At 39.1% G+C, this 23,539-nt stretch overlaps 1 protein-coding gene across 6 annotated transcripts; it reads left to right on the top strand.

Annotated features, from left to right (window-relative positions):
* Positions 1-1,133: 1,133 nt before the first annotated feature.
* On the top strand, positions 1,134-21,586 carry XRCC6 (X-ray repair cross complementing 6). Of its 6 annotated transcripts, none has more exons than XM_067469173.1 (14): positions 1,232-1,292; positions 1,871-2,013; positions 5,858-5,947; positions 6,826-6,941; positions 8,074-8,212; positions 8,892-9,146; positions 10,725-10,908; positions 11,177-11,363; positions 13,259-13,427; positions 15,181-15,342; positions 15,864-15,993; positions 16,845-16,945; positions 20,152-20,265; positions 21,137-21,586. In XM_067469173.1, exons 3-14 carry the CDS (start codon positions 5,869-5,871, stop codon positions 21,337-21,339), a joined length of 1,839 nt encoding a protein of 612 aa, XP_067325274.1. In that variant the 5' UTR covers positions 1,232-1,292; positions 1,871-2,013; positions 5,858-5,868; the 3' UTR covers positions 21,340-21,586. The 6 variants fall into 6 exon arrangements, with proteins under 6 accessions (XP_067325275.1, XP_067325273.1, XP_067325274.1 ...); XM_067469171.1 differs by having other exon boundaries at positions 5,854-5,947; XM_067469174.1 differs by lacking the exons at positions 1,232-1,292; positions 1,871-2,013 and adding an exon at positions 1,134-1,223 and having other exon boundaries at positions 5,854-5,947.
* Positions 21,587-23,539: the final 1,953 nt, after the last annotated feature.

Genomic DNA, 23,539 nt, shown 5'->3' with positions numbered 1-23,539 from the left:
CGTCAGGGATAGAATTGGGGCAAACTTTCTGCACAGAACCCCCATGACCAACATAAAATACTGTGTATCCTGGTGGTCTTTGGCAACCCTTTTACACCCCCTCACAACTCCCCCCCCCCCCCGGGGTTCTGACCCCCATATTGAGAAATGCCTGAAGGCCATCCAGTCCATCTCCCTTCACCAGGGCCAGAAAACATCATTAAAGCCCTCCTGACAAAGAACCATCCAGCCATATATATAGATAGATATGAGTCACACACAGAGAGATATAGTATTATAGATTTGAAAGGGACCCCTAAAAAAGGACAATTCTATGTTGCAAGTTCCAGAGTAGGCAACCCAGACAAGATCCACATCAACACTGACAAAGAAACAGCAAGATATACTGTTTACCCACAAGCATGAAGCAATTACATATATTAGAAACCAACACTTTCTCATTACTTTATTTTCCAGATCACTAGACTGGGCCACAGGAATGTGTGGCAGGGGACGGCTAGTACAATAATGATGATGATGAAGATGACAATGTAGTGTGAAAGGACCATAAGAGGAAATGAAACTTCCTGATTCATTGTTTTAGGCCAATTTTCCACACCTGAGATGGAAGTAAAAGCTGCCATAGAAATAATAGCAACAGATAAGGAGCTCTTATTCCCCTTTCCCCCTAAACAATGGTTCTCAACCTGGAGTCCCCAGATGTTTCTGGCCTACAACTCCCAGAAATCCCAGCCAGTTTACCAGCTGTTAGGATTTCTGGGAACTGAAGGCTAAAAACATCTGGGAACCCCAGATTGAGAACCACTGCAAGGGTTCATTTCCACAGCACTTCACTTGCTATGGTTCAATGCCATGGAATGCTGGGAGTTGTAGTTTGGTGAGGCCCCAGCACTTTTTGGGCAGAGAGGGCTAAAGCCCTTAAAAAACTACAACTCCCATGATTCCAAAGCATGGACCCACGGCAGGTAAACTGGTGTCAAATTTGCATAATTCTGCTGCGTCAGTCCACCTTTATTACACTCCTTGTGTTGTGGACTACGGATCCCAGAAGCCTCTGCTACCGTGGCGAATTATTAGGAATTCTGGGAGCTGAAGTCCAAAATACATGGAAGAGTCCGGAATGGGTCTGAGGCTGATCCAGTGCGCCCTAAGCTTGCCTCCCGCCCTGATTGGACCACTGTGCCTTGAGGGGCGGGGCGTCGACGTGATTGACAACCAATCCCGTGAGTTCCGGTATTGGAACACGAGGGGGCGGGAAAAGGGGTTGCCTAGTTTCGGCGGGAGACTGGCAGGTAACGGTGGTTTCCTCGCGTGTGTACCTTTCCAAGCTAGATGTTGGGCGGCGGCGGCGGTGGTTTGAGGAAATGGGGGCGCTTCAAAGTGGGCCGAGGAATGGCTAAATCAGGCTTGAGCAAACTTGGGCCCCTCCAGGTGTTTTGGACTCCAACTCCCACCCTTCCTAACAGCCTCAGGCCCCTTCCTTTTCCCCCTCAGCCGCTTAAGCGGCTGAGGGGGAAAAGGAAGGGGCCTGAGGCTGTTAGGAAGGGTGGGAGTTGGAGTCCAAAACACCTGGAGGGGCCCAAGTTTGTCCAGGCCTGGGCTAAATACTACTATTATTACTGTTGCTTATCACTATTTTTTGTTGAGGTGTTGGATTGCTGGTTGCCATTCTTTAACGAAATCTTCTAGTTGCTCTCCTCGTAAGAGTACAGTTATTTTATCCATTATTATCAAATCAATAATATATTTTTCCAATTCTTCTATATCTGGTTTCCCACTGTCTGTCATTCACTATTCGTGCTGCCACTGCCATGTAGAATAAGATATTTCCGTATTTCATTTCTAATTCTTCATCTCGTATGTTCAAAAGGGCCGGCTTTAGCACAGCAGGTTAATCAGCAGCAGCAGTAAATCTTGCCAACCAAAGGACTGACAGTTCGAACCCGAGTCAGGGTGAGCTCCTGACCTTCAGCCCAGCTCCCCCTGCTCACCTAGTGGATCAAAAACAGCAATGTGAGTAGATGAATAGGAACCGCATTATGCGGGGAGGTATTTTAGGCATGGCATTTCAGAGGAAAGTTAAGCTCTTTGGCAAGGAGATGGAGCATCAGCACCCCCTGTGGTCAATACTGAGCACAGCCTCCAAAGATGCCAAATGAAGATGATGATGATGATGATGATTATTATTATACTTTATTTGTACCCCGCTAGCATCTCCCAAAGGACTTGATGCGGCTTACAAAGGCCAAGGCCTCAAACAACAACAACAGACAATAACAATACAAAGCAAGCAAATTAAAAACATAAGCAATAACAACAACAAAACATTATACTATTACGCAATAAAACCAGGGCCGGGCCATTGAAGGGTAAAGGTTTAAAAAGTGCTGGTTGTAAGAGGTGATATGTTGGGTTTCTGGGCAAGTGCAATGTGCAGAGAGTCTTAAGCTCTAATAAAGTGCTGGAGGTTATCCTATTCAGGAAAGGCACATCAGAATAGCCAGGTCTTCAAGTTCTTCCTAAAGACTGCCAACGTGGGTGCTAGCCTAATGTCTTTGGGGAGGGTGTTTCAAAGTCGGGGGGCAACCAGAGAGAAGGCCCTGTCCCTCGTACCCACCAAACGAGCCTGCGACGCAGGTGGAATCGTGAGCAGGGCCTCTCCGGATGAACGGAGGGAGCGCGTGGGTTCATATATGGAGATGCGGTCACGCAGGTAGGCAGGTCCCAAACCATTTAGGGCTTTGTAGGTAAGCACCTGCACCTTGAATTGGGCTCGGTAGGTAAACGGCAGCCAATTGAGCTCCTTAAAAAGGATGAGAAAAAGCCTAAAATATATAGTTCTATCTGTTGTCTGTTTAGTCATTGTATAATTATCATTAAATGTTTGCGGTTTATGTGTTCTGTGAGCCACTTTGAATCCCCTTTGGGGTGGGAAGTGTTGAATATAAGTACTGTAAATAAATAGAAAAAGATACATTTGCGGCATCATTGCGAAATTCGTGTTTAGGAACTTTTCAAGATATAGGTGAATCTGCTTCAAGTGGCTGCATGTTTGTTTTTTTGCATGTCCACCACATATGGTAAAATATCCCTTTTTCATTTCCAGCATCTATCGGTACAATTATACATCTTCACTAATTTTTCTGAAGAGTGATACAATTGCAGGTGTATTTTGTAGACATTTTCTTTGAGGTTTTGACATGTTGTGTACGTCATTCCTCTCTTCCATGTCTTTTCCCATTGGGCCATTTTTATCTCATTAAGCTGTGGTGGCACAGTGGGTTAAACCCTTGTGCTGGCTGAACTGCTGACTTGAAGGTTGGGTGGTTCGAATCCGCGAGACGAGTGAGCTCTTATCTGTCAACCCCAGCTTCCCATGTGGGGACATGAGAGAAGCCTCCCATAGGATGATAACACATCGAGGCGTCTCCTGGGCAATGTCTTTGTAGACAGCAGATTCTCTCACACCAGAAGCAACTTGCAGTATGTTCTCAAGTCACTTCTGACACAATAAAAAAATCTCATCATGGAATCTTTTACTGCCAGGTCAGTAAATTTTTATATGTGTGTAAGTCCTTTTGGTTCCTGGAACATAGCCACATCAAACCATGTTTCTGCAGTCTGAAAGCTTATATTTTTTAGTTGTTCTTTGAATTTCTCATGCAGTTGTCTATATAGGGGCCAATTGCATTTAAGGCCCATTTGGTGCAATTCTTCAAGAGTCTTCATTTGTGTACATCTGTCTGAGTCAACTCCCTATATGGTTAGCCATTTCCCCTGTAGAATATTCTCCTTTTGTAATATGCCTCATGTGGAGATATCTACCCCTGGTTGGTGACTTCGTGTAGATTCTTTTTTTGTATCTATTCCAAGTACTTAAAATTGGCTTCCGTATATAATGATCTTTGAGTATTCCTGTTGGCTTTTCCTTTTGTATATCCAGATATGCATTCCGTCCAAATGGGAGATTTATACCTTCTAAATCTAATAACATGTTGTCTTCCATGATCACCCATTCTTTGAGCCAGTCCAAATAGCATGTGTGAAAGGAGAGTTTTAGAATTGGGAGGAATAATCCGCCTCTTGTTTTATCATTAAGTATCTTCGTTCTTATCCATGATTTTTTCCCTGCCCAGATAAATTTTGAAATAACTTTTTGCCAAACTGTGAAAATCTTTTTATTGTTGATCATTGGTATGTTTTGAAACAGAAATAACATTTTTGGCAGTGTCGACATCTTGATGATATCCTCTCTAATATGGAGATCCCTTCATTGATCCCATTCCTCTAGTTCATTTTTTATCTCTCTCCACATCCTTTCGTAGCTATTTTTGAATAGCTCTGGGTTCTTCTTTGTAATATCTATTCTTAGGTATTTGACTTTATGGACAATATTATATTCTGTATTTTCCTCTAGTTATTGTTTTTCTGATTCTGATGGGTTTTTGTTTGTTTGTTTGTAAAATGGACTTTTCTCGTTGTTTATCTTTAATCCAGCTAATTCCAAGAAGCTTGTCAAGATTTTATTTAATTCTTTCATCGAGTCAGTGGGATTTTCTAAGGTCAAATTCTTTATTATTCATTTGAAAAATGTTACACCCTCATCCACTCTTTCTTTAAAACCTTTTGTTTCAACAATTTGGTTTTAACCTGCCAGCAGAAGAGCAACATTCTGGTCCCTTGAGAAATGGTTTGCAGAGAAGCTCTTTGATATAAAAAGGAGATTTAAATGAACTTTGGTATTTCCCTGGAGAAAGCCCACATGTGTGTTAATGTATGTGTTGCATTCCACATGACTTTGGATCCCTTTCCGGAAAATCAGTACTGTATTTAACTCTATGTATATAAAATACTATGTTTGTTTGTTGGTTGATTAGTTGCTTTGTACCACAAAGGCTCCTTCATGGCTTGATGGATCTGGACCAGACTTGGCATGCATGCCCTTCATTCTCCAACTGAAAAGAATGGAGGGCTTTGAACTAAGACACAGTCCTTTTGGGCCCAGAGAGGAGGGAAACAAAAGCAACAAAGTAGATTGACCTGTGGCTAGGTGAATTGAAAGAAAGAAAGGAAGGAAGGAGGGAGGCAGGGAATAAAGAAAAAGGAGGGAAGAGAAAGGACAGAAAAAAGAAGAGGGGAAATATGTCTGAGGGAAATGGAGGAAGGAAAGAAAGCACCACAAAGAAAATGGATAAATGGGCAATGCCGGGTGTATATGCTATAAAATCCATTAAATATGTACAAATGGGAATAGCTAAGTCCCCTTACAAGTCTTGAAGAAGTGATCACCACTGCTATTGTGATAGTGATGTGCCCTCAGTTGTTTCTGACTTCATAGGCCCTGATTCATATGATCAGTGAGCCCGATGTTTCATATGAATGCAAAAATAAATCCATAAGTCTTCATTTACACAATTTGGAGACTATCTGTTATGAATATGTATTCTTATGCTAAGCATTGTTTCTTCACATTTAGTGCATTCCAGTTATGTCGGTATATAAAGGCTAGCAGTACAATCAGTTCTCCATATTTTTTGGAGTTAGGGTCACGGGACTGCCGAGAAAGCGGAAAAAACATAAATGGCCTCTATTTTTAATTGGAGAGAACACCTCTAGAAATCTTGAGGTCCTCCAATGTGACTCTAGGGTCAATGTCCTCCTGTCATCCAAGAGGACTCATACATTTCTAGAGAGATTATCTCTCAAGATTTTTTAATGTTATTCTGTGGTCAGGTTCCACATTTTTCACTGTTTATATTCTCATAATTATAATTTGAGGGAATGTCTGGAATCTCTTATTCACGTTTTACTTGTTAGAATACTTATTGTACTTGCTCCATTTATTCTCCTTAGCAAGGCTTGAGAGTCATGTCAAACTGGGTATCATATTACAAAAATGAAGACGAGGAGGAAGGAGAGGAACAAGATGAAGAAGTTGAAACAATTGGTAAGAATCAATCTTAAGGGCATGAATGAATTTTATTATTACCGTCACAGACCAGGAGTGCAAAACTTTAAAACCAGAGATTTTTTAAAAAGTATTGACGTTAAGGGCATGCATACACTATTAATTTGTAATGTGTGAGTGTTGAATTCTAGCCAATTTGCTTCCAGCTATCCTGCAACTTTAATATTGAAAATACCAGGGTACTAGTACACATTGCCATATATAAATGCTAAACACAGTGTTTTGTCATTTTTTTATGACTTTGGCCACTGGTACAGGAAACTTAAACGCTGTACTGCATGGGGTTCTCAAACAGCTTCGTAGAGCCCTTGGGGGCTCTGTGGTGCCATCCTACTTTTCTCTTCCTCTTTTCTCCTCCTGAGAAATGCAGGGAAATTAAAGTTTTGAGCTGCTGAAAACAACAATTTGATTTAATGATCTAGCTTCATTGAGACTGACAGTTTGATTTCGTGAGAAAGGTACCTTAAAGCAAAAGTACCTGCAAGCATTATCTACAAAAAGCCTTTTCCATGTGCTTTGGATCACTCAGACACATCTCTCATATTTTGCTTTTTTTTATAAAATACCTTTAAAGTAGAATGGGTAGAACACATTGTTTTGGGCACCTTCTTGGCAATATTAGCACTGATGATTATTACACCTGTGCAAGATGTGATGAGCTACACTGCAGGCGAATTGTTGAGCAAATTCATACACTGTATTCATATTTCAATAGATTCATACACGCATGTATACCTTTTCTATTAGAGCAATTCATTGCATAGTCTTACGAGCATTCATATTATAGTTAAAGCATGTAAAATACAAGTATTTAATAAAAAGGAAGATACATAAAACATTGGATATTTTCTTTATAGGAGAATATAAATATTCAGGTCGGGACACTTTGCTTTTCTTAGTGGATGCGTCAAAAGCTATGTTTGATCCCTTTGACGATGATGATGATTTGGCTCCTTTTGATATGACAATCCAGGTAAGATAACTTTTCAGAAAATTAATGCTGATTTCACATTTTGGAGTTTTTGAAGCAGAATTCATTGACAGTATATTTTTATGATCTATTCTTTTGATATAGTTCAATTACTGTTAGCACGATTTTTAATGCAGAGAGAGCCAAAATGTTGCTTTCTTTTAATTTTCTGTGGAATGCACAATATTTAATGTGGTGACTGTGTCTTTAAATGGAGAAATATATATAAAAATATATTTAAGGCCTTTGGAATTTTTTTGTTTTTCTGCTCACCTGTGTGAGTTTGAGTGCTTGAAGATTGCATCCTTCCCCATATTGTTGTTACTAAGTTTTTATACCTTGCCTTTCCCCTCAAATTGGGACTCAGTATTGTAGTATAGTCATTGGGGAGCAGACATATTCTTTTAAAATAAAGACCATGTCACCTAATATTGTATTAATAATTTTTAAATACTGTGGTAATAGGTAAGTTCCTAAGCAATAATCAGCCCATTCTGTAAATTTTCATAATTTGAAATGCCTGTAGGAATCAGACCAATTATAGCTTAATCTCGAGTAAGTGTGGATTGGATTGGAGTTTAACATAGATCTGAGATGTCAGGAGTGACTTGAGTAACTGCAAGTTACTTCTAATGTGAGAGAATTGGCCGTCTGCAAGGACACTGCCCAGGGGATGCCTGGATGTTTTACCATCCTGTAGGAGGTTTTTCTCATGTCTAAGACTATCAGTAAGTTTGAAGTTTAGGGGAAGAGATGTATCAGTTGATGTTCTGAGCTCAAATGCTAAAAGCTTTATACTGCTTTTCTCTCTGCAGTTATAACAATCTCCTCCACCCTGATGATTGGGCAGCAGTTATACCTGGAAAAAAATCATACATTAGGGCATGATTGAGGGAAGGCCTGTGGAATGCTACTTTCCTACCCCTAACGTTGATAATACTGACAATGATCTCTTGGTACAATATGTCTTTTGTAGCTAGATTTTCTTAGCCAGATTTCCTATAAAGATTAACACTGTATAGTCCTTAGCATTACTCTAAAAATTCTAATTTCAATCATCTCTTTAAATTGCAAGGTAATGTAAAAAAAGTGTCTTTTCCTTCTTTTTCTTAGCTGATTTGTCTTTTCTTATTAGTGCATCCAAAATGTGTATACAAACAAGATCATCAGCCACGACAGGGACCTTGTTGGCGTTGTGTTTTATGGTACAGAGCAATACAAAAATTCAGTGGATTTTAAGCATATTTATGTTCTTCAGGATTTGGACAATCCAGGTAAAAAAAGAGACCAAATCTTTTTATCGGGCACCCTGTATTTTCTGTATAGTATCTACTATATAGGCGGTATATAATAATTATTTAGCATCATTAATTTGATAAATATTTTGAAGTTTTTTTTTTCACAGAAAAAATACAGAGCATCAAGTTTTTAAGAATATGTTGAGTCATTTCAAGGTTTCCCCATTCAAGTTCTGTTTTTTGCTGATACTTTAGTGGCATTAGGTAAAGCATGATAGAGACAATATTCAAAGAAAATAGATCTGCAGAATATCCATTATATATTTTTGTGTGTGCAAACACCCCTAGCAGAGTATGACCTGAGTTCCTACAACCAAAATTTGAATTTCAGACATTTCCATTTTTGAGACACATTTATCCAAAAGCTAAGAAACAATTAGCACTTGATTGCACCAAAAGGTCCTGTGTTGAGAAGTTGATTGGCTTCCCAAATTGGAAAAGAAATATTATAGGCAACTCCTAAAATGATCAGCAGGCTTCTGTTCATGACTTTGTAGTACCAATTACTTATTAGGTGCTCTGGGTGTGCTTTAATCTATTCATGGTTTGCTCCAGTCTGTGTGTGACTTTGAGCAGAAATGTAGCCTTGTTATTAGTTTTTAATTTAGGACAGAGCAAGGAACTAGTCATAAGTATTTTTCTTGTTTATCACTAGGGGCCAAACGAGTTTTGGAATTGGGAAAGTACAAGGGAGAACAGGGGAAGGCTCTCTTCAGCAAATCATTTGGCCATAGCACCAACTACTCATTAGGTGAGGCCCTCTGGGTTTGCTCCAATCTTTTCAGTGATGTCCGCCTCAAGATGAGCCACAAGAGGATCATGCTGTTCACCAATGAAGATAACCCTCATGGTCAAGACAGCACTAAAGCCAAATTTGCTAGGACCAAAGCTACAGACCTCCGAGAGACAGGTTAGTATTTCCCATTAGAGACGAAGTATAACTTGGAGCCAGAGAACACCAGAGTTCGAATTCTTGTTCGTTCTCAGAAAACCACTAGATGACTTTGACCAAATCACATTCTCTTATCCTCGATCCCTTTTGAACAGATCTTTCCATGATCGGTTTGCCTTAGGATTACCGTAAATGAGACATGAAGTAAAGCCACGCAACAACAATAGTAACCTGGAGTAAAGATTTCATCACATCAAACATCAATCTCATATTTGCAAAAATCTCTGAATGCAATTTGTTAAGAACTGTTATTGTGGAGTCAGTTTTGTATAGCAGTGACAAATGAGAAACAGGAAGCTACCATCTGGACATGAATTTTGTGCTCCAATTGCTATTGACCCCCTTCCATCCTTCTTTCTCTTTGATACTTGAAACTGAAGAATGGAGCTCCTGTTCCATTGCTTGCTTGCTTTTTCTAGCAGGGTTAAAAATAGAGATAAAGGAGAAAGTTAATTTCATTTGCATTTTTTATCTCATTCTCATCTAAGCATTGTGTCAATAAGGGAAGGAATCCATGAGCATTTTAGAAAAAGAAGGCAGGTTCCCCTTCTCTTGCTTAAGAATTCAGCTTAAATGTAATTGTTCTGCCTCCAGAGACAGAATGTATAATTTGTTGCCTGTGCCTTTAAGGATATGAGGGGGGGGGGGGGGGGAGGAGCTCAAGCCTCAGCTTCAGAATGACAGTTTTGACAGTTGGGCATATCAGTTGAAGGTGTGGAAGGAAACAGAGGGATAGAAAGTGCACAGACATTTCTCTCCATTCGGCGATAGATAGTCCAGTCGGATATAATCAGATATAGAGTTATTGAGATAAAGGTTAGATATAGATAGTGACATTGTGGCATAGATAGTAAAGTATTAGTAGTCACAGCTAATATCTATATAGTAAAACAACAGCAGTCACATTTTGAGTTAAGTACAGGGCTGCAGAAGGTTATAGGATTTCCTTTTCATAAAGTCTTCTCAATAGGAACTAGGGAAAGGGAAATTCAGTTTGTTTTATGTTATAATTCCTTCCAAATCACTTTCATAGCAACACAGAGGCAGAACAGTAATGAAAGGGAACTGATAGCTAGACATGATTACATATGTGCAGCGTTCCATCATTAATAACCAATAATAATCAGTTGCTTCATGCTCATTTCATGGGCCCTTTATTTTGATACTCTTAAAACTTATATGCATAAAACCTGGAAAAGTAAGTGGAGTCTACAACAAGACATTGCAATAAAGACGTACTTTCTGTTTAGGCTTCCACCTGCTTTTCCCAGTGCATGAAATTAGTCAACATTCCAATGAACACACTTAAGTCTTTATTAGATGATAGAAGGAGTTCCTATTGAATATTTTTGTGTAGCTCTGCAAACATTAGGACTATTCCAAGCCTGGTTAATTTTTACTCTGTGGATGATGCAATTTTAGCTATATGAGCAATATAGCACATAGTCAGACTATAAAAATTAGAAAGAATGATAATATGCAGTTCCTAATATTAAAAGCAGACAATTACTTTCCTCCAATTTTGCTTGACTCTAGGTATATACCTTGACTTAATGCACCTGAGGAAGCCAGGAGGATTTGATATCTCCTTGTTCTACAGGGACATCATTAATACAGCAGAGGATGAGGACTTGGGAGTCCACTTTGATGAATCCAGCAAACTAGCAGACCTTATGAAGAAAGTAAGAGCAAAAGAGACAAGGAAGCGAGCTTTAGGCAGGTGAATATCAAGAAACAAATGAATTCTTATTCTCTTAGAAATGTGGTAAAATCCTTTTTGCAATAATAATAATAATAATAATAATAATTTCTTACCCACCTCTCCCTAAAGTTGAGGTAGGTTACAACAGAATTAAAAAAAATGTGAGGTGTGTTTAGATAGAAATGTGCTAACTATAGAATGTTATACTGTTTACACTGTTAAGTGGAAGTTGATACACAATGTAAGATTTAGAAATCTTGAACCTGTATTTTCTGATTTTACATAGGTTGAATTTCTATCTGGGAAAAGATGTGGCTCTTTCTGTTGGTATTTTTAACTTAGTCCAAAAAGCTTTCAAACAGCCCCCTGTGAAACTTTATAGAGAAACAAATGAGCCTGTAAAAACAAAAACACGCACTTTTAACAAAGAGACGGGTAGCTTGCTTCTGCCTAGTGACACGAAGAGGGCTCAGGTAATGTACCCTTACAGTTTATTTATTCATCCACTCTCCCGAATGACCATTTAAATATCTGAAGACCTCTTCCAGGAATATTGTAATGCCTATCATGATTTCTAACTCTAGTAAGCTGACTATCTATAGCCCCGCAATTACCAAGTGTCTTTTAATACCATTTGTGTACAAAAGATTCTTCATTTATTAACTTTTCCCAAAAGTGTTCTGGAAATTAATTTAATTGGTCAAGTTTTATTATTCAGGAGGAGTAGCTGATCACATTGTATCAAATGCTGGAAATAGTATGAGTGCAAACTATTAATCCATTTTTTCAAGAATAATTTTCTTTTCTGTCAATAGTTGAGTTCTCATAATTTATCATGGCCAGTTATTAAAATTGAAAGTAATATTCAGAAATTTATATTCCAGAAGACATATAACACAAATATAGTGTTACACATTGCATAACAAGTGGCTTATGGCACTAGAAGTTGTAATCAAATGCTTTGTATAGTCTAGAATTATAGAATGTTTTCAATGTTTGTGAGTTTTGACTGCTATGACCTGCCTTGAGCCATGAGGAGAGGCGGTAGGAAATAATAATAATAATAATAATAATTAATAAAGTTATGCTTGCCATAGTCATTGTGAAGCTAATTGTCTCTCTGTAGTGGAGTGTTATTTGTTTTAGAAATGTATATCCAGTTAACTAACAGAGGCTGCCTTTCTTGGGTTGCCAGGTGATCATTAGGAGATTGTTGTTGTTCATTCGTTCAGTCGTCTCCGACTCTTCGTGACCTCATGGACCAGCCTACGCCAGAGCTCCCTGTCGGCCGTTACCACCCCCAGCTCCCTCAAGGTCAGTCCAGTCACTTCAAGGATGCCATCCATCCATCTTGCCCTTGGTCGGCCCCTCTTCCTTTTGCCTTCCACTTTCCCCAGCATAATTGTCTTCTCTAGGCTTTCCTGTCTCCTCATGATGTGGCCAAAGTACTTCAACTTTGTCTCTAGTATCTTTCCCTCCAGTGAGCAGTCGGGCTTTATTTCCTGGAGGATGGACTGGTTGGATCTTCTCGCAGTCCAAGGCACTCTCAGCACTTTCCTCCAACACCACAGCTCAAAAGCATCGATCTTCCTTCGCTCAGCCTTCCCTAAGGTCCAGCTCTCACATCCGTAGGTTACTACAGGGAATACCATGGCTTTGACTAGGCGGATCTTTGTTGCCAGTCTGATGTCTCTACTCTTTACTATTTTATCGAGACTGGACATTGCTCTCCTCCCAAGAAGTAAGCGTCTCCTGATTTCCTGGCTACAGTCTGCATCTGCAGTAATCTTTGCACCTAGAAATACAAAGTCTGTCACGGCCTCCACGGTTTCTCCCTCTATTTTCCAGTTGTCAATCATTCTTGTTGCCATAATCTTGGTTTTTTTGACGTTTAGCTGCAACCCGGCTTTTGCGCTTTCTTCTTTCACCTTGATTAGAAGGCTCCTCAGCTCCTCCTCGCTTTCGGCCATCAGAGTGGTGTCATCTGCATATCTGAGGTTGTTAATGTTTCTTCCAGCAATTTTCACCCCAGTTTTGCATTCATCCAGCCCCGCACATCGCATGATGTGTTCTGCATACAAGTTAAAAAGGTTGGGTGAGAGTATGCAGCCTTGCCGTACGCCTTTCCCAATCTTGAACCAGTCTGTTAGGAGATAGTGGATCATAAATAAATTTTGTTGAGGGAGGTGTGATCAGAGACTTACTTTATATGTTTGAAGCTATTGATTTCTTACAAATAAAATTATGCTGTGCTAAAGCCTGCAAGAATGATCGCAATGTCACTTCCCCTAGATATGTATTTTCCTCTAATTGCAGCAATTGTTGTAATTCCTATAGCTACTTCTCTTCTTACCCCCTCCATTTTTAGATCTATGGGAACCGTCAAATTGTATTGGAGAAAGAGGAGGTGGAAGAAACAAAGCGATTTGATTCACCGGGTTTATATCTGGTTGGTTTCAAGCCCTTGGTAATGCTGAAACAACATCATTACATCAAGCCAGCTCAGTTCATCTATCCAGACGAGACCTTGATTAGTGGTATGCATGTGTTTAAATGATGGCTCTCACATAGTAGGATTTCAAATATAAAAATGTGAGTTGATGAAATTACTAAAATTATTGGATGAGATAGATTTTATGTATCCATACCTATTGAGACTCAAAGTAGGATGTAGGCTCTCTCCCTGTATCCACCTTAGCAATATTTCTATAGGATCTGACAGTATCATTCAAGACATGAGTCTTAATTATAAAGAACGGATCAAGGAAATATTTATTTAAGGATTCACAGGTGTACAACGTTTGATGGTTATTCTGTATTCCTTTAAATGTTGTTACATTTGACTTTAGTTAAACAGTTTCCAATATAACTTTCAGTGTGGCTTTTACTTTCACCAGACTGGTTTTAAACTTATTTCACTGCAATGTATCTTTCTTTTCTTAACTGACAATTCAAGGCATTGACTTGCCTTTTTCTCCCTTCAGCTATCCCCACCGAAGTTATGGATTTCTACTGGGGTCTCTTTTCCCCTTAGCTCACGAGCTAATTACTAATTTAAACAGGTTCAGTTGACTCTGTAAACACACAGGCTAAAAACTTAAACCCCTGGGTTCAGTTTCCCCACACACCAGAACCCAACTTCCACTTTTGTCCACTGACTAAAAGAAATCTGACTCTTTTAAAATGCCTGCCCCTGCCAAGTGGCAGTTAGCTCCACCCCTTTGGCTTCTCTAACTTGAATACATTCTAACAGTCTGTTCCATCGCTATGGCAACACATCAGCTCAGGCGACACATAAGCTGGCCTGCACTTATCCTATCCCAACATCAATAAACGCATTTAAAACGTACATTATAATTAGCTATTTCTTTACACATACCTTCAAGTTGTTACCAATTCATGGTGATCTTAAGATAAATGTTCATTGTGGCATTGAAGTGTGCCAATGTAAGCCGCCTTGAGTCACCTTTGGGCTGAGAAAGGTGGCATAGAAATGCAGAAAATAAATTAATAAATAAATAACCCTGTCTTGGGGTTTTCTGGGATGGAGAGTGTTTAACTCACCCAAATTCACCCAGTGAGTTTTGTAGCTGAGTGAAAAATCGAACTCTGGGCTCTAGAACCGTAATCCAATATTCAAACCACCACACCATGCTGGCTTATGATTTCAAATATGTTTTTAATTTAGTGGCTTTATTATGGTCACAGTCCGTCCTAGAGAAAGGCAAAGCCAACCCTTCACCTCTTTGCATAAACCTTGCCAAGAAAACCATGTCATATCTTTTCCTTAGGGTTGCCATAAGATGAAAATGACTTGAAGGCACACAACAAATATTGTTTTGAGTGTTATGCAGTATAAACCCTTGAAAGCAGCATATTTGAGCGGCAGCTGTTGGTGCTTCATATTATTGCCAACATCACCTCAAAAAGCATTATATTTAAAAACAGGCACTTTTTAATTGCTCCAACACTTCCAACTTGTAGTAACCACACTAAAATACAATCATTTGATTTGCTAATAACACTGTTTATCTTCTTTTTAAAGGAAGTGTTCTGATTTGCCCTTGGATTTAAGCATAATTAAACTTGAACAGCCTCAGGGTGCCCCCAGCTTCTCATTTGACAAGAGTAGCTAAAATACTGTATGTTTGGGGGAAATTATCATTTGGAAAACACAAAATCAAAACGCAAAGGACACCTCTGAAAAGCTCACTGTATTTTCTAAAATTTCAAAGAAATGTTTTGAACATTAAATCAGGTAACCTTGTTAACATTGAATTCTGTTTTTAGGAAGTACTGCACTGTTCCGTGCCCTGCTGACAAAGTGTCTGGAGAAAGGAGTGATGGCCATATGTAGGTACACTGCCCGTCGGAACACCCCTCCTAGGTTTATAGCCCTGACCCCGCAGGAAGAAGAACTGGATGAGCAGAATGTGCAGATATCTCCTCCAGGTAATTTCTTGGCACTTCTCATTCATGGCATTTCTTTGTTGCTTTCCTGACTAGATACACTCCTTTTTAAATAAAAAAAAAACCTTGACTAGAACACATTACAGTTCATTTGTGAGTTTCTTTTTGTGATGATAGATGTGGGCCTATCTAATCCCCTCACACCTTCATGCCTATACATGTTTCCAGATATGTTGCAATCCATCCTATTGCTTCGTCATAGTTCGTTTTTAAAAAGTAAACTATAACGATGCTATTGTTTATATCTGTGGTTGAGTGTGATCTAAATCAAATGTCTAATGTTTAGTGGAAAGCCAGTTAATAGGCTTAGAAATCGGTTTGTTGGGGGAAAATGGCTTTAGAAGAAAACAGATTTTTACCCACATCTTTACTTAGTGGCCCATTTTTGATAATTGGTGTTACATCTACAGTTTCTCATCCTAGTTCTGAAATTTGTGTTTTATATTGACAAAATGGAGAATTTACTTGAAACTTCTCATTTATTTTTCTTACCTTCTACTTAGGTTTTCATCTGATTTTCCTACCATATGCAGATGACAAACGGAAGATAGATTTTACAGAAAAAGTCCCAGCTAATCAAGAACAGGTGAACAAAATGAAAGAAATTGCTCAAAAGCTGCGATTCAAATACAGGTAATGATGCACAGAAGGCCAAAAGTGTGCACAGTTATTACATCTGTACTTAGCAAACAGCTTTTGGAGAAAGCTCTAGGAATTCTTAATTTCAATAAATAATAGTACCCCACCTGGTGGTAATATAAAACCCACAGACTAAGCTTGGATTGAGCCTAATATTTCAAGTACAAGGTAGTGTCCGAGTTACAAACAACTTATAGTTAGGAACGGGGGTGAGATAGCAGGAAGTAAGAGAAGTCTACCCTTCAGAAGAGATATTCACTCCTGAAAGAGTTGTCATGGGGAAAAGGTGTCTCCACTAAAGTTTTCTCAAAAATTCTTGTTTTCACAACAAGCCAAATTGTTCAAAATCTAATTATCACAGGAAGAGAAAATAATATTAAGTCTTCTGAAGAGAGGCACAGAAGGCAAAACAAACACCACAGGGTATTTGTGTATGTGTGTTTGATTGCATATTTAAAGTTAACTAGCCATATATACACACACATATATAGCTAGAGTTACACTTAAAATGTACCTGTTCTGACTTGCAAACAAATTCAACTCAAGAACAAACCCACAGAACCTATTTTGTTCATAACTTGAGGACAGCCTTTAGTGCAATTTTCTATACAGTAACACCTGTTACAAACAAAGCAGCCTTGCAGCCCCATATGTCAGCACTCCACATTTAGTATATTTGTCATCAGTTTTATATAAATAACTTAACTTGCCCCCAAGTCCTTCTACAGGTATTGAAATACAATGTTGAACATTTGGAAATGAAATAAAATCACTTCTGGAACTATATCTATTTTTGGACAACATTAACTTTCCTTGGTTCCCCTTCCCCTTTTGGATTTCAACAGGAGTGAGAGTTTTGAGAATCCAGTTCTGCAGCAGCATTATATGAACCTAGAAGCCTTGGCACTGGACCTGATGGAACCTGAAAAGGCTGAGGATCTGACCAGTAAGAAACAGATGTCCAGTTATACGTTTTTAAAAAGTGTTACTTAGCAATTCATAAACATTAGAAACACATTGAGGAATGACACGCACAATCTGATGTGGTAAACAGAATTATTTGTGAAACAAAATATTGTCTAAGACAAAAAACTTTTTTAGCTTGCCCACCTAAAAGCTAGGATTTTGTTTTTACTCTGTTTTTCATTATTTGAAACAACAGACTTCAACCTCTTAAAAGTGGGTTCTTTCCAGGCGGCAGGAGAGATTTACTACTCTTGACCTCCTGCTTAACAACTTTAAAAGTAATGGTGAAGATTTCCTTAGCTATTTTTCTTCTAGCTTTCTGGAATGCAATTCCTTGATTGAATTAATTTATTCAAAATTAGCCAAGTATTCTTGCTGTTTTTCTTTTCTAGCATTTCTGACCATTCTTATGTCTTGTCATTAAGACTGAAACAAAGAAAATTAAGCATTTCAGCTTTTGCAGTGTCTTTTTTGTTTTTTATCCTTGTTTCAGTAACAATTTACTGTGTCCTAGATGTATTCCTTTTATGAACTAAAATATTTTAAGAAGTTTTTTTTATTGGAAGCTACTAGTTTCTGAGCATTCAAAACATGCATGGATGGCAATGGTTGAGGTCTTTCACAGGCAGGCACATGAGAGGTAAATTTAGACCTGTTGACAATGCTCTGTGAACAGCTTGCTCAGTATTTCGCAGATAAAATTTATTCGATTGGATTTTACTTAGATTATATAACTAATACAGATCTTGTGAATGTAATATTGGTTCCTGATTTTCAAGTGATAATGTTGATACTATTAAATCTGTATGGACTGGTGATATTAATAGGATTCTTGATGAGAGCCACCATGTGTATGTTATATTCTTGCTTATTAAAAAGCCAGAGGGGGACTGGCTGAATGGATAGAAGGTGTAGTCAGTGTTTCACTAAAACAAGGCAGAGTTCTGGTGTGTATAAAGGAGGAGTTATAAGACCATTACTGAAAAATGCCTCCCTGAATGCCATGATGGTAGACAACTCTTTGGTGTTCCTGAATGAGTTTGCCATTGTTCTGCTGGACTTCTCAGTAGCTTTCTGTATTCTGGCTCATGGTATCCCTTTCAATAATAATAATAATAATAATAATAATAATAATAATAATAATAATAATTTATTTATTTTATTTACTTTGCTTATATACCGCTGTATCTCAAGCCCGAAGGCGACTCACAGCGGTTCACAAACAGTAAAAACAGTAGACACAGCAGTGGTTCCATACAACATATAACAATTGACTTAACACATTATCCATAAATTACCAATAAGCAATTACAATGCACAATTATTACAAAAAACAACCGTACCCAATCTTCTCATCATCCAAGCGTAGTCCAGGTTCGTCGCCCATTGTTCCATTCCTATGTTCCATTACCAGATTGCACTAAATTACTCATGGGATTTGGAGACACTGTTTTACAGCAGCTTTATTCCTTCCTAGAAGACTGAACCCAGAAGGTGTCATGAATGGCTTTTCAATAACTTTGAAGCATAGGTTCTTTTTATTGCAATTTCCAGTGTGAGAAGGTATATCCGATTACAGAAAATATTTAGACAAAGAATGACATTGGACATACAGATGTATAGATTCTATGCAACTACATTGGATTTACAATTACATTGGTCAACAAACAAACAAAGGGGAATTACATTTTCACTCAGCATTCACACACATGTACACACATTCATCCACATGCATCCAAATATTACCCATATCATTTTTTCCTCCTTGGAGAAACACCTGTTAGGCCAGACCCTGATTTCCTGCAGCCTGCCAATGCAAAAGCATGGATGGCTTGCTGATCTGTATGACAAAATATGTACTTCCATTCTTCCATTCATTCCATAATGCCAGAACTTCAATAATGCCAGAACTTCAAAACGCCGATATGCCAAAACCTCTTTCCCTAAGCACAATGCCAAGGACCAAATCTCTGTTTTCCATACAGCAGAACCTGACTCCCTGCACAAAATCTAAGACTCCAAAAGTGCACTTCTTCATCTTCCCTTGAGAAGGAAGCCTCAAAGTGTATAGAATCATGCTTTGCCATAGCATATCTGACACTCTCAGGATACACCCTCTCTCTGCTTCCCATGGAATACAGTATGGCGGGTGAACCAGACTCCTCAGGTCGGTCACAATTTGAGCATTATTAGACTGAGTCTTTTATAGGAATTTTCCGTTGATGTAGTACCGAAGTTGTAAGTTAATGATTGACGTCTTCCATCCTGGCTCCATCTCAGTTTCCTGGCCAGATGTTGATCTTCTTGAATGGTGTTGATCTTATGTTGACTTCCTTCTTAACATAAGGAATGTTGCAAACATTTCCTTAACTTGAAAGAACCATTGTCACAGTTCTTATCAATTCTCATTAGCATGTTTTGATCACAGTTCCAGCAAGCAGATAGTTAGTCATTGCAGGCCTTAATATTTTACTGGTGTCTCCAAAATTATTAACTCTATCCATACATCCTTCCATTCTTCCATTCATTCCCACACATCATATTAAATTAATATTTGTCAAATCTGCCCATTGAATTTCTTGTGACAAAGGTGTTGATAGTGGATGTCTGTTTGACCCCTTGATTTGTGGAGTCCCTCTGCATTCTGTTTTGTCCACCATGCTACTTAAAATATCTAGTATGATATATGTACCCATGGGACTGGTACCCACAGATTCACCAAATAATCCGACAAAATATGTACTCTGTGTCCTCCAGGAGATTCTGTGATATCCTTTTGTTAGAAGAAGGGGGTTTCTCATTGGTTGGTGGCAGGTCTGGAATTCCTTTCCTAGAGAGAATAGACTGGCACTTTATTTGCTGTCATATTGCAGGCAGGTTAAGGCCAATTTAGTTTGAGCTGGCTTTTGAAGACTGACCACTTGTATATTGTGTTACATTGTCTATTTGTTCTTTTCTTGTACTTTGCATTTTAATGTTTTAATGAGGCAGTTATTAAACTATATTTGTTGTAATCTTGTATAAACTGCCTTTAGGGGGTCACACACTGGGGAAAAGGTCAGATAATGATAATTGCCTTGCTTTTAAGTTCAAAGAGTATGTATTCCTTTGTAGAACCATTATTTCTATATATTTTAATGTAGATTCTTAAGTACTCTCTTTTTGGGTTCTTTTCTTACTCTCCAGTTCCGAAGGTTGAGGTGATGGATCGCAGGCTGGATAATCTTGTGGAGGAATTCAAGCAGTTGGTGTACCCACCAGGCTATGATCCTGACAGCAAAGCTACAAAGCGAAAACAAGGTGGGGTTTGAAGATTACAAAAAAGTTGTAGATATATCTCCTAATTACATATTCCTTGAATTGAAACTTTTCAAAATTCTTGCGTGGGTTTTAAAAGGCAGAGGGACTCATAGCCTGTGCTAATCCAACCACACACTAGTAATAAAAAACCATGTGGTTGAATTGCCATGAATTTTCTCTGAAACAGTAAAATATATATTGTTTGGAGTAAAATATATACCACTCCTCACAAATAAGCTCCAGTTAAGATTGTCAGTCAAATGTAATGCAGTGTGATACTGCTTTAACCATCTTTGAATCATGGGAGTTGTAGCTTTAAAAGGTCTTTATACCCTTTTTGGTGCATCTCCATTGTAGAATTAGTGCAGTTTGACAGCATTTTAACTGCCATTGCTTATGGGAGTTGTTTTACAAGGTATTTATAGCCTTCTTTGCACAATAGTGCTGTTGCCTCACCAGCCCTCCAGAATTCTATTGCATTGAGCCACAGTAGTTACATTGATGCCAAACTGCATCCATTCTGCAGTGTAGAGATGCCTATTTTAAAGTGATGCTGTCACTTTAAGAGGAGATTATGAGGTCACCTGAGCACAAAATCCCAAGGAGGATCTCTCTGGCCTGCAAGCCCCGCTCTGTGACCTCCAGGCTCAGCAATAAGACATTTCTTAGAAATAAGCTCTAATGCATCTTTTGGAGTAAAAATTAAACTAAAACCTGGTTTTATTTTGGAGGAACCACAGTATTAAGCTATTTATGCCTTCTCACTTAAGATGAACTAAACAGATATTTTGTCATTCTGAGATTTTTGTAAAATATTTCAGTTATACCAAGACCTGAGTAACAAACATCTAATTGAAAAATCTCTTTACAGCAGGGAATGATACTGAAAAGCCAGAAAAGAAACCCAAGATTGAAATCTCGGAGGAGGAACTGAGGAATCATGTTAAAAAAGGCACTTTGGGTAAACTTACAGTACCAGTTCTGAAGGAAGTGTGCAGGATTTATAAGCTGACAGGGGGTACAAAGAAACAAGAACTGTTAGATGTAGTGACTAACTATTTCAGTAAGCACTGAGTTCTGTGCACCTAGTCAGCTGTTCAGTCTCAAGAGACTTTTCCTTAAGACTTCGATCTTGACAAGGGAGAAAAAAACAGTGTAGTTATAATTACATAGAAATATGTGCTGCCCTCCTCCCTGAGAGATTGATAGCACCTGGTTGGAATGGTTTACTGATAGAAAAATACTTTAGCCTACTTTTGGTTCTAGATTTCATGAAAATTTGTGACCTTTCTATATCTTTAATAAATACTATGGTTATTTATCTGTGTCTGTATTCTTTTAACTATTCCAGTACAAAATGATAAGCAGTGAAAAAGTAGCCTGTCAGAAGAACTAAGGGACCTATGTGTGAATGCTAGTAATCTTTTAGCAACTTGACTGTTTATTTATACCCTGCTTTATCTGTCCCGAAGGAAATTCAAAGCAGCTTAACATAAAAGCATTGGAATACAATTTAAAATATAAAATTATGCAAACATTAAAACAGAATTAAATGTAAACAGTACTTAAAAATTCAAGGTTAAAATCCATTAAAACATGTTCAAAGTTTAAAACCACAGCACCCCCTGACATGATCTTATAAACTTTCCTCTTTAAAAGCCTGTCTGAATAAGAAGGCTTTAGCCTGCCGCTAGATGGACAGGAGGGAGGGGCCCATTCTGGCTTCCCTGGGAAGAGAGTTCCAGAATCTTGCGGGGCGGCCTCCAATAAAGCCTGCTCTCTTGTTCCCACCAACCGAGCTTGAGATGGAGGTTGGACAAACAGAAGAGCCTCTCCTAAAGCTCTCGGGGCCTGGGCAGGTTTATACAAGGGGATGAAGTGAGCCAAATAGGCAGGATCTGAGCGGTCTAGGGCTTTCAAGGTCATAACCAGCACTTTGAATTGTGCCCGGAAACAGACTGGCAGCCAGTGGAGCTGCTGCAACAAGAGGTTTGTCTGCTCCCTGTAGCTGGCTCTTTGGACCAGATGAAGTTTTTGAGCACTCTTCAGAGGCAGCCCCAAGTAGAGTGCATTACAGAAATTCAGATGGGCATGAACCACTGTGGTCAGATCTGGCTTCTCAAGGAATGGGCACAGTTGGTACACAAGTTTTAATTATGCAAAGGCCCTTCTGACCACTTCTGACACCTGGTCCTCCAGGTTCGGAGCTGAGTCCAGGAAGACCCCCAAACTGCGGACCTGTGTATTCAGGGAGAGTGTATCCCATTTAGTGCAGGCTGAATCCCTATTCCCTGGTCTGCCTTCCAACTGATCAGGAATACCTCTGTCTTGTCTGGATTAAGTTTCGGTTTGTTTGCCCTCATCCAGTCCATTACTGATGACAGGCACTGGTTTAGGGTCAGGACAGCTTCCTTCGTTTTAGATGGAAAGGTATAGTAGAGTTGGTGTCATCTGCATTAGGGTTACACTGTAGTCCAGATTATCTCTCCCACTGGTTTTATATATATGTTAACAGTGATTCTCAACCTGTGGGCCCCAGATGTTTTGGCCTTCAACTCCCTGAAATCCTAACATCTGATAAACTGGCTGGGATTTCTGGGAGTTGTAGGCCAAAACACCTGGGGACCCACAGGTTGAGAACCACTGTGTTGGATAGTATGGAGAACAAAATTGAACCCCGAGGAACCGCACAAGTCAACGGCCAGGGGTTAGAACAGAAGTCCACAGCACCACCTTTTGGGTACAGCCTTTCAGGAAGGACCAGAGCCACTGTAAGATAGTGCCTCCCAGTCCCATCCCGACGAGTCGACTCAGGATACCATGGTTAATGGTATTGGAAGCCTCTGAGAGATCCAAGAGAACCAACAGGGTCACACTCCCTCTGTCAAGCTCTCTGCTGAGGTCATCCACCAAGGCAACTAAAGCTGTCTATTTCATGGCCAGGCCTGAAACCAGATTGAATGGATCTAGATAATCTGATTCATCTAGAAATCTCTTGTGTTGGGAGGCCACATGTTCCAAGACCTTGCTCAGAGAGGGAACGTTGGACACTGGGTATAGAGGGGTTTAGGGATAGCTTTTTAAATATGGGTCTCGCAATTGTCTCCATTAGGTAAGTTGGAGTTTTGCCTTGTTCTACTCTGCCGGTTCCCCTCTGGCTTGTTTGATCATCCAGGAAGGGCAAGGATCCAGAACACACGTAGTAGGTCTCACCTCTCCAAGGATCCTGCCCATGTTCTTAGGCTGCACAAACTGAGATATCCATCAATACTGG

The sequence above is a fragment of the Anolis sagrei genome, chromosome 5, assembly GCF_037176765.1.
Source record: "Anolis sagrei isolate rAnoSag1 chromosome 5, rAnoSag1.mat, whole genome shotgun sequence".
NCBI lineage: Eukaryota > Metazoa > Chordata > Lepidosauria > Squamata > Dactyloidae > Anolis > Anolis sagrei.
Note: the sequence above shows the minus strand (reverse complement) of the source record. Positions and strands in the feature narration are given on the sequence as shown.